Source organism: Anabrus simplex, chromosome 2 (assembly GCF_040414725.1).
Source record: "Anabrus simplex isolate iqAnaSimp1 chromosome 2, ASM4041472v1, whole genome shotgun sequence".
Taxonomy (NCBI): domain Eukaryota; kingdom Metazoa; phylum Arthropoda; class Insecta; order Orthoptera; family Tettigoniidae; genus Anabrus; species Anabrus simplex.
The window spans coordinates 773,158,252-773,170,641 of NC_090266.1; the positions used below are offsets into that span (position 1 = coordinate 773,158,252).

General features: G+C 42.9%; 1 protein-coding gene across 1 annotated transcript in view; it reads left to right on the plus strand.

Moving 5' to 3' along the window:
• The first annotated feature begins 2,227 nt into the window (after window positions 1–2,227).
• The window catches only part of wgn (wengen), a 238,590-nt gene continuing 228,427 nt past the window's right edge, over window positions 2,228–12,390 (plus strand). The window contains exon 1 of the mRNA XM_067139443.2: window positions 2,228–2,348. Within this exon, the coding sequence (XP_066995544.2) occupies window positions 2,325–2,348 (24 nt within the window). The 5' untranslated portion in view covers window positions 2,228–2,324. The remainder of the gene's footprint in view (window positions 2,349–12,390) is intronic.

The window sequence follows — 12,390 nt, forward strand, 5'->3', positions numbered from 1 at the left end:
CCACTTTTAAAATTTCGTGGCATAGCCGGGAATCGAACCCGGGCCTCCGGGGGTGCCAGCTAATCACACTAACTACTACACCACAGAGGCGGACTAACCAGTTAATTGGCAGTCGAAACGGTACGATGGTGAGGCTTGTGATGTCCGAATACAATTTTAGATTAATAAATTTCGCTCTATTTCTCCACATATTTACTGAAAAAGCTGGCCTATTAAGTGGAGATGACAAAAATGAGTAAAATGTGCATGCAAGGAAAGAGGTTTTGCGGGGTTCTCTTCAAGTTAGAAGTTCCCTTTGCAATTATTTATTTTCCGACTTCTGTGTCCGGCTCCATGGCTAAATGATTAGCGTGCTGGCTTTTGGTCACAGGGGTCCCGGGTTCGATTCCCGGCAGGGTCAGGAATTTTAACCATCATTGGTCAATTTCGCTGGCACGAGGGCTGGGTGTATGTGTTGTCTTCATTATCATTTCATCCTCATCACGACGCGCAGGTCGCCTACGGGTGTCAAATTGAAAGACATGCACTTGGCGAGCCGAACATGTCCGCGGACACTCCCGGCACTAAAAGCCATACCCCACTTCATTTCATCTCATTTCATTTCATTTTCCTACATCTGTGACAGGGGTAGATCTGTTGTTAATCGGCTGACACAAGAAATGTTTTTGCAAAACGCAATTATTAGAAGGAAAATTCATACTGATGACATCGTTCAGTGATCGCCGCGGACAGATTTAAAACAATATTTTTTAAATTTGTAAGCATGAATGGGCGACAACCATTCTGGGTGGAAATCTAGTAGGACACTGGAATATTTGAGACTAAAGACTGAATATTTTGTAAACAAAAACGAATTTGTTATTTGAATTCTTTGCTATACATTATTGGAAATTTTCTTAAGAATGCTTATTTCAGGATCTTAATTATATCTGAAAGTCTGGCTCCCAGGATGAATTGTCAGCGTATTGGCGTAGGGACCCGGGTTCATTTTAAGGATGGGCCGTAGAGATTGAAACATCGTTTGGTTAATTCGTCTAGTGTTTGTGATCATACCTTCCCCTACACACAACATATCACACTACTAACCACCACAGAAACATGCAACAGTAAGTAAATCCCCCCACATAGGGTTCACTTGAGGAAGGGCATCTGTCATCCGTAAAACAAGGTTTAATCCATATTACTCCCGATCCCATATAAAAGGGAAAAGGCCAGAAAAGTAAAAGAATCTCGTAACTACCTATATCTGAAACATGAACCACATGAATTGATAAGAAGTGTATCAAAAAGTGAAGACTACCGTACGTTTCTAGGCATATAACCATTCAAATACTGTATATAGGTATTTCAACACTTACAATATTTAGACAATATACTTTAAGTTTTCCGTTTTCGGTATTCATACGACGCTAATAAAAGGCCCAGGCAAGTTTTTTTTAGACAAGAGTGACTTGGTCTGGGGTTAGATAACTGAATGATAATACAAAATTTATTAAATCATTAAAAACAAGCAAATTATTCCAAAATTAACATTTTCATATATATATATTTTCAGAAAATTTGTTCCTATATTAATATTGAAACCACCGGACGAGTTGGCCGTGCAGTTCGAGGCGCGCAGCTGTGAGCTTGCATCCGTGACATAGTGGGTTCGAATTCTACTGTCGGCAGCCCTGAAGATGGTTTTCCGTGGTTTCCCATTTTCACACCAAGCAAATGCTGAGGCTGCACCTTAATTGAGGCTACGGCCGCTTCCTTCCCACTACTGGTCCTTTTCCATCCCATCGTCGCCATAAGACCTATCTGTGTCGGTGCGACGTAAAGCCACTAGCAATATATATATATTGAAACCTTTAAAGATGGCACAGTTTTATAGTCAAATTCACTTGTTTTATTTTCCAAAGTCTTGATTTCATAAAGGGTTGAATTTTCGATAACCCGTATCTGCTGTTTAAATTTGTCAAGTTATTTGTTATATCCGAGTACGGCCTTATACAATACCAAGTATCGCATATATCTGAAATTCACCCATAGATTAACCGTTCGATACTGTAGTTCCGAATGGAATATCTGTTAAGTTGAAAGGACGATGCTCGACACGCACAAGAGGCAGTGCAGTGGTGATGATACTTCCTGCTTTCTTCGTCACGACAGGTAAGAGATGCGCATTGGTAGTGAAGTTTCTTCCTCCGAAGAGCTTTGGCTGGCTTGGGTGCGAGTGAGCGAGCTGGCTGGCTTCATTCAGTCACAGTGAGTGCTCTGACGAGGAATGTTCATTGGGAACTAATGTGTACTGCCTGGACGAAGCCCTTGTCACTTTTTGGATGCGGACCCACGGCAGCGTGAAGGTAACATCACGTGAAAATTAAAATATTAGATCACTTTAAAATGATCAAATTTTATCTAGGACAAGAAAAGTAGGCTGTAACTCGTAAGGTACCTACCTAGTTAGGTGACCGGGTGTAACACATGTCAACCCTTCCTCTCGTAGCTGCTTGGCAAAATACTGAAGTGTTGTTGAAGACGAGTCAGCTTTTACTGTAAAGTTTTAGAATAAATTATTTGATGGTTCCTTTCAATGCAATGGCTTAAATAATCTGGTAGGAGTTGAGTTCCACAAGTGTGCTGCTGTAGAAATCTCTGTAATGCGGACAGGAAGGAAGTACAGTGGTTCCGTGCCCAACGGCTTCTTCAGCAAAGTTATAACGAAAAGCTGAGGTTTTCTTATGTTCTGTTATTTCATTTAACTCATAGGACCCGCTGTGTGCTTCAGCTAGAAGTGTATATGTGTGTGTGTTTGTGTGTGTGTGACAGGAGAGCCTCGCCCATCTGCTAATATTTACGCTGATTCTGCCCTAAGTCTACAGGAGTTGACAGAAAATTCGCAGTAAAATCTCTCGCTGATAAGAGGCAGTATGTTGATGATGGTAGATTAGCAACTATTTAGAATTTCATGTGAACATTTTTCGTTAACTATAATAATAATAATAATAATAATAATAATAATAATAATAATAATAATAATAATAATAATAATCATAATAATAATGACCGCTTGTATTCGGTAGATGGTGGGAAATTTCCTGGTTTTCCATTTTCACACGCCCGCTCTTTCCTATGCTTGCGTCGCCGTAAACGTTCGATGTGTTAGCGTGTCGTTAAACCACAAGCAAAAGATAAAATAGAAAAATATTCGTAAAAGTAGTTAATGGGACGTAATGCCAATGCCTACTACTACTACTACTACTACTACTAATAATAATAATAATAATAATAATAATAATAATAATAATAATAACTTTCCATGTGCAGTGAAAGAAACATGAATCTGATACGATCTCTCAATAGCGTCGGTGTTAAAACATGAAAAGTTACACCAGCAGTGGTAATTCTATTTGTGTTCACTTATATTTTCTGTGGATATCTTTCGCTGCATGAACCACTAACGTAGTTGAGACGTGGGGAAACTTCAGATGTAACAATGCAATTACGCGTAAATGTCCACGCTAAAACAGTATTACTCTTGTAAGCCAAGAAATTGACATGTACGGGCGTTTATATTTCCTTGACTCGTTCTACCAGGTGTAACGACCAATATCGAAAATGAAAAAAAAAGTGTGAAATTCAGTGCCCATTACCATACTACCTTCACCGAATGTTCCGGGAAGGGTCCAATTGGCTTAAACGTCTACATCCAATTACAGAATCACTGTCTATTCTGTTAACTTTAGGAATACGTTCGCTCGAATCCAAGTTTAGGATATCAGTTTGCTGAGCCGTACTGCGTATTCCCCTGCATAAACAAAACTTCCCACTGGCTGGATATGATCCGTCGGAACGCAAGTCTAACCTCATAAGAACAAGGAGCTGATGTCCAACGCTCAAAACAAGACAAGAACGGCATAACCTTTAGAGTAAGAGGCACCCATCTTAGTCTAGTCTTCCACGTTTAAGGAGGCATTTCTTTTTTTTTTGCTAGTGGCTTTACGTCGCACCGACACAGATAAGTCTTATGGTGACGACGGGATAGGACAGGGTTAGGAGTGGGAAGGAAGCGGCCGTGGCCTTAATTAAGGTACAGCCCCAGCATTTGCGTGGTGTGACAATGGAAACCACGAAAAACCATCTTCAGGGCTGCCGACAGTGGGATTCGAACCCACTATCTCTTGGATGCAAGCTCACAGCTGCGCGCCCCTAAACGCACGGCCAACTCGCCCGGTAAGAAGGCATTTCTGAGCTGGACTTAACATGAGGTACGGTGACCACTTCCTTCCCGTCCTCAGTCTTGTCACCCGCATATTGATACAAAACCGAAATAAGAAAATATTCCAGTATTCTGGCGTTTGTGTAAAACGTTAACGACTGGCTTTATATTCCAGTTGGCTCGGCGCTCGTCTTCTGTACTCAAGTTTACAAGATCGATTCCTGGTACAGTCAGCTGTCATTTAAGAATGCTAAGTCTTACGTCAGTAGATTTATCGGGAGGATATTTATTATTATTATTATTATTATTATTAGCCTATTATTATTATTATTATTATTATTATTATTATTATTATTATTATTATTATTATTATTATTATTATTATTACTATTGTGAAATTTGTATGATATTCAAACTGCCAGATTGGGAAGAAAATGAAAGGGGAAAATCAGAAAACTTAGAGGAAACCTGTGCTGCATTTGGTCTGTGAAGACAAATTTTACGTTCATCTAACGATGTTTAAAGCTAGGAGAAATGTAAGAATGACTTCAAACAACCTTACTAGGAGGTCACCGACATTATCGTTACTTGTAATTGTATTACATATTAGGTAGGCCTATAACAAAATATTGAAGTAATATAGCTTACCTCTCTACCATTCGCAAGAAGATACAGTAATTAAAATTGGCAAAGTAACGGCACGAGGCAATTGTATTCTTATTATACCCCCACAGCCAGCCCTTCAGCGGTAGTCTAGTGGTGGCATCTTTGCCTATGGACCTGGACTTTTGCTGCGATGAGATCGCTTCCTTCGTTTCTTTCTACTTGTACATGCATGTTCTAAGAAATGAAGGAACTGTAAAACATATAGGCCTATATAAGGTACGGTATGCGTATTTTTCCACGACCGGGATGCGATTCCAGTGCAGCAGAACTCCAGGTCCGTAGCAAGGAATGCTACCACTGGACTGTCGATGACGAGATGATTGTGGACGTGTAATAAGAATACAATTGCCTCATACCAATTATTTTGCCAAATTTATTTGTTATTTTCTTGCGAATACTAGATAAGTACACGTCATTACGTCAACCTTCCTTTATACTTAACTTTCGGCTCCGTGGCTAAATGATTAGCATTCTGTCCTTTGGTCCAGAGGGTCCCGGGCTCGATTTCCGGCCGGGTCGGGGATTTTAACCTTCATTGGTTAATTCCAATGGCTCGGGGGCTGGGTTTTTGTGCTGTCCCCAACATCCCTGCGACTCGCACACCACACATAACACTATCCTCCACCACAATAACACGCAGTTACCTACACAAGGCAGATCCCTCCCACCCTCATCGGAGGGTCTGCCTTACAAGGACTGCACTCGGCTAGAAATAGCCACACGAAATTATTATATTTATGCTTAACATCTGCTATTAATGAACGAAATATCCATAAAATCGGTGACCCGAACGTCTGAGGGTTTTCTTGTTGGCCATAGACGAAGAAACAAAATACAGTGCCATTAAGCGCGCTATGTGCCGCTCACCTGCTGTTGTCATGGCGCTGGATCGAATCCCGGCAATTTAGTCGGTATTTAGGATGAAATATGTTTGTCGGTAGATGTGCTGGCACACAGAACAAAGGTTTTTCATCTCAGCTTCTGGTAATAAGTTAGTAGTTACGGGGATATTAAATGCACATCATTATTTTCATATAAATAAATGGATAAAAATGAATACCCTGCAATTGCTACAGATTTGAAGATAATCCGAATTCCGAAATGTTTGCTCCGAAAAGGGGTTCTTTATTTTGCCAGCAAATCCAATGACACAGATATGTTGCATTTAACCTTCTTAAATGTCAACCGACGTGAAAAGTTAATCAGTATTTTTTTTTAATTTGACCCATCCGTAATTCGAACTGTCAGGACCCGTGGTCGGTGTAGGAGCAATTGTGCTGGGCAGTGTGGAAGTAGTGCCTATTTCCTACAGCATCTCAGTTTCTCATAATCACTCCAACTCGTGTGACTACAGAATTCGATCCTGCGACCTTCAGGATAGAAATGGAACATTTGTTGGCCGGTGGGTGGGTGGGTGGCGAACAGGACTAAACTGATTATTACTGAGAATTAATAATTTGTGCATTCGGGAGATGACGGGTTCCAGCCTTACAGACGGCAGCGCTGAGTTACTTTTCTGTAATTTCCCCTCTTCTCACCTGGCAATTGTCGGGGCTGTACCTCAATTAAGGCCACTGACGCTGCTTTCCGAATTCTACTCCTTTCCTATACCCCCAATATAGAACATATGTGCCTGTTAGTTGAATTTAAAACAACTAAAATTGCTGTACCGTCAGCTTACATCGTTAAAGAAGAGAAATCGTTGGCTTGTTTCCACCGTGTCACGCCCTCGCGCTTGCGAAATTGCCTGTTACGATACCCCCGATGGCTAGCATTATACCCCTATGATCAGTGTTCACCCCTCCTTATCACTTCCTCTGGGAAGTGGACAGAGAGGAGTTCAGTGTTGTCACCGGTGCTTCTAAGCCCTCCTCTTACGACTGTTGAGTACAGTTTACGTATTTCTGAGACCGGCCATGGACCAACCGGAGCTGCAGAAAGTTACTTTGAATTGTGAAAGCATAGCTTAAGTTCCCTCTTTTCAGACAGCAGCCATGGTGACACAGTGCGCTTTCTAATTGAAGCGTAATGTGTTACTAAAATGTTGGTGTTAATATTGATTTATTGGACTAATGGCAAGGGCGTTTGTTATTTAAGGTTTTAGGAAGACGCTCTCACAGGGCTCCCTAGTGCGCGCGCGCGTGTATGTTTGTGTGTGTGTGAGAGAGAGGCTAACGTTGCTGTACTCTTTGTTGGTAATTTGGTTGTTTTATTGCTTCCCTCTCATTGTGCCAGTGTTGTTTGTTCCTGTAAGGGTTTTTAGGACTCCCGAGTAGGTGTGGGTGGAAAGCTCAGGTTTGACTTTTACAGTTCCCGTGACTGGAGCTGTCGTCACCACGAATTTTAAAAATTTCCACCAGTGTTTTGTGTGTGTGTGTGTGTGTGTGTGTGTATGTATGTATGAATGAGACTGAGTGGTCACCTATCCAGTGAGTGACCACGCCTAATGTTGCCTTACTTCGTGTTTGTGATTTGGTTGTTTTATTGGTTCCCTCTAAAGGTACCAGTGTTGTTTGTGCTTGTAGAGGTTTTTAGGACCCCTGAGAAGGTGTGGGAGGAAAGTTCAAGTTTGACCTTTGCAGTTACCGTGTCTGGAGCGGTTACCAAAATTTTAAAGATGGTTGTCAATGTTGCTTAACTGTCATAAGCCCAATGTGTTGCTAATTACTTTCAGCGGTGTTGATTGAGTTAATAACAATTATAGACGCGAATCTAGTCGCATACGCCTCGGTTTTTGTTTAGTTCCAGTGCGTCGCTAAGTGTGTTGTGATTAGCTGTAAAACTAGTCTCATTGGTTCTAGGAGTGTCATTTGGTTTTGTGTGTTTATTTTTAATTGTTGTGTATGTTGTTTTGCTTTTGCTTCAGTGGCAATGACCACTTTTTGTTTGCCTTATGTCGTTTGATTGCCGCCTTTAGGAAGGGGCACCCGGGATTCAAAAATTTGAATTTGCTTTTACGTCACACCGACACAGATAGGTCTTCTGGTGACGATGGGATAGGAAAGGTCTAGGAGTGGGAAGGAAGCAGCCGTGGCCTTAATTAAGATACAGCCTGGTGTGAAAATGGGAAACCACGGAAATCCATATTCAGCGCTGCCGATGGTGGTGTTCGAACCCACTGTCTCCCGGATGCAAGTTCACAGCTGCGCGCCCCTAACCGCACGACAAACTCACCTGGTCCACCGATGATATGAGGCAGCGAGGGCACCTGTACAGTTGACGCATATTTTGATCTCTTGTGGAGGTTTCGATTTCGGTCCCTTGCTAGGCTCTAGGATTTACGTTTGTTTAGTGGTCATTGCCACTGAGGCCTAAATTACGGTATTGTAGTTTCCTGGGGTGGGGTGTTTGAGTGTTTTGCTTTTGGGTTAATAACAGAGTTGTCAGTTTGTGCGGGTGGTTCTGTTGTGGTACACACAGACTGAAAGTTGTATAAGGCCACGCGAAGTATGAATGACAGCTAGTTCTATATACCTATGATTAACTGTTGGTATTAGTTGGCTGCTAATTGCACCACGATTTGCATTACCGATACGCGTCAATCAGATCCATATTTCTTGAGGGATTGTCGTGCGATCCCAGTTGCCCTACCCACACAAACTGGGAGAATGACCAGTACCTCGCCCAGCCGGCCTCACCTGCTAAGCTGAACAGGGGCCTTGTGGGGGGATGGGAAGATTGGAAGGGATAGACAAGGAAGTGGAAAGGAAGCGGCCGTGGCCTTAATTTAGGTACCATCCCGGCATTTGCCTGGAGGAGAAGTGGGAAACCACGTAAAACCACTTCGAGGATGGCTGAGGTGGGAATCGAATCCACCTCTACTCAGTTGACCTCCCGAGGCTGAGTGGACCCCGTTCCAGCTCTCGTACCACTTTTCAAATTTCGTGGCAGAGCCGGGAATCGAACCCGGGCCTCCGGGGGTGGCAGCTAATCACACTAACCACTGCACCACAGAGGCGGACATGATTCTGTCATCTAGGGTGCAATATTGTGTGAATCTTTTCAAGGCATTCTCGCTCTTCATAACGTATGTGTTGCGGGTCAGTATATCTCCAAAAAGATTATCACATACGAGGTTCTGTTCCGGCAACGACGATATATTCTGACCACCTCCCTAATACAGCCACTTGGCAAAGCATCGATTCAACGAGGTGGCGGAAGATATCGAAATAAGAATTTCGCAGTGCAGGGATAGGATTAAGATATTCGCTTTCAACTCATTATCTGTTGGCTTTACGTCCCACTAACTACTGTTTCGATTTTCGGAGAACTCATTATCTAGCAAACCAATGAGTATATAATTAAACGAAGATGTATGATCAATTCTGAATATTGGATAAAGTTTCCAGCCTATCATACTGTTATACGAACGAATGGCGTATGGCTTTTAGTGTCGGGAGTGTCTGAAGACATGATCGGCTCGCCAGATGCAGGTCTTTTGATTTGACTTCCGTCGGCGACCTGCGCGTCGTGATGAGGATGAAGGGATGAAGACGACACATACACCCAGCCCCCGTACCAGCGGAATTAATTAATTATGGTTAAAATTTACGACCCTGCTAGGAATCGAACCCTGGACCCCTGTGACCAAAGGCCAGCACGCTAACCATTTAGCCATGGAGCTGGACCATACTTGACCTTTTAGGCATCTTGACCTCGTCACTCTGCAACTAATGCCCACGACAAAGGATAAGTGTAGGCTGCCAATCAACGCAAGGGAATTGCTAGAACCAGATTAAGTCGTCGTAACGTTCCGTTACCAACAGAAACCACTTTCTACATCAGCAAGATTTCGTCCACTCGACTGTGCATAGGACGACTCCGTCGAATCCGGACGAAGAACGTAACATAGTATTAATAATAATTCATGCCTTTGGTGATTTGTATTCCGTCGTCATAGTTGACGAAGATTTTATTATAATATCCGCGGCTGTGATGATTCCTCGTGAAAATATTGTACGCACAGAATGACCCGAGACACGAGCAGAATTTCGTACAGTACTTAAGCAATTGGTCCGCCTCTGTGGTGTAGTGGTTAGCGTGATTAGCTGCCACCCCCGGAGGTCCGGGTTCGATTCCCGGCTCTGCCACGAAATTTGAAAAGTGGTACGAGGGCTGGAACGGGGTCCACTCAGCCTCGGGAGGTCAACTGAGTAGAGGTGGGTTCGATTCCCACCTCAGCCATCCTCGAAGTGGTTTTCCGTGGTTTCCCACTTCTCCTCCAGGCGAATGCCGGGATGGTACCTAACTTAAGGCCACGGCCGCTTCCTTCCCTCTTCCTTGCCTATCCCTTCCAATCTTCCCATCCCTCCACAAGGCCCCTGTTCAGCATAGCAGGTGAGGCCGCCTGGGCGAGGTACTGGTCATACTCCCCAGTTGTATCCCCCGACCGAGAGTCTGAAACTCCAGGACACTGCCCTTGAGGCGGTAGAGGTGGGATCCCTCGCTAAGTCCGAGGGAAAACCCGAACCTGGAGGGTAAACAGATGATGATGATGATGATGACTTAAGCAATTGTATAAAGGTGGTTGCGGCGAGCAGATTGTGATGCGTTTGAAAGTGCGTAAATGAATAGGTTGTGCGTCAGCATTTACAGTGTCACATTTATTATTATTTAAAAAATACATCGCAAATGGGAAGTACCCCGGTGGCAATGGTCACTTAGAGTAGTGTAATATTAGAGTAAAGTTATCATAATTACCAAACAACAACAAAAGCAAAAAAACAACAAGATATTACAAGAAATACTACTGATTTAACATTCTAAATCCAGCATCATCATATAAAATTTCACACACAACTTAATTATTTCCAGTACTTAACACTACGGCTGGGTTCGAACCCCACTGTCGGCAGCCCTGAAGATGGTTCCCGTGGTTTCCCATTTTCACACCAGGCAAATGCTGGGGTTGTACCTTAATTAAGGCCACGGCCGCTTCCTTCCCACTCCTAGCCCTTCCCTGTCCCATCGTCGCCATAAGACCTATCTGTGTCGGTGCGACGTAAAGCAACTAGCAAAAAAAAACCACTACGGCTGAAGCCTCCGTGGCTCAGGCAGCAGCGCGTCGGCCTCTCACCGCTGTGTTCCGTGGTTCAAATCCCGGTCACTCCATGTTAGATTTGTGCTGGACAAAGTGGAGGCGGAACAAGTGTTTTCTCCGGGTACTCCGGTTTTCCCTGTCATGTTTCATTCCAGCAACACTCTCCATTATCATTTCATTTTATCTGTCAGTCATTAATCATTGCCCCAGAGGAGTGCAACAGGCCTCGGCAGCCGGCACAATTCCTATCCTGGCCGCAAAATGGGGGCTTCATTCTACCATCCCCGACCCGGTCAGTGACTGGAAAACAGGTTGTAGGTTTTCATTTTCACTTAACACTACGGCTTACAAGACTATAGGGTGAACTTACTACTAGTTTAACATTACAAGTTATAATAAAGTAAGGTTAAAACATAATTGCCCAACAACAATAGCTACAACAACTGGAGTACAACAAGCAACTCCATGGAGAGAAAATATTACAAGAAATATTACTAGTTTAACATTATAAATCCAGCAGAAAACGACAAATTCATTGTCCGTTGTTTCCAGCTTTTACTTTTCAGTTTACACTAGCGCTAATGATCTTAAATGATTTGATGCAGGAAGGGAATCTATCAAAGACTGCTGCAGGTAATTTTTTCTAATCCCTTATGGTCCTGTTTACGAAGGAAATCTTGCCCACACCAGTAAGCTGTTTTCTGGCCCTAATGTTATGCTTGTGATCATTTCTCGATAAGTACGAGGGAGGTTCCAACATTTTCCTAATGTTACTTCAGGCAGCCCCTCCCGTGTAGCTTTTATAAAGACCACACAGGCGAGCTCTAGTTCTTCTAGATCCAAGACTTTCCCAATTAATGATATTTCTCCTATTCCCGTTTACGAAACGCATCTCTCTTCTTTGAACTTTCTCTAGGGAATTTATTAATCCTACCCTGTACGGATCCCAGCACGCAGACCCATATTCGAGAATCGGTCTTGCCAAAATTTATAAGCTTTAATTTTGGCACCAGAATTAGTTTTCTTGAAATTCCGCATAATAAAATGTAACGAACTCCAGGATTTCTTATCTACATTTTCCACTTGCTCTGACCAGTTTAAGTCTTTTCTAATAGTAACACATAAGAACTTACAACTATCAACTTCAATAACGCTTTCCCCCCAAGTTCTTAATCCCTCTTTCCTGTCAGTTTTCTTTCACTGAAAAACAATTTCTTGCTTTTTCCGCTGTGGATTTTCGTTCGATTTTCGCGCGCCCATTTTTAATCGTATCCAAATCCTGCTGAAGCAATAGTTCGTCCCCCTCTGTCTTTATCTCCCGGTATATGACGCAATCATCAGCAAAGAGGCACACTTCTGATTTTATCGAATCAGCCATATATTTCATTTTCATATGAAAAGAATTGACCCAGTAACGCTACCCTGAGCTACACCAGACGTAACGTTTACTGGAGAAGATAGCTTTTCTCTCACGCGCACC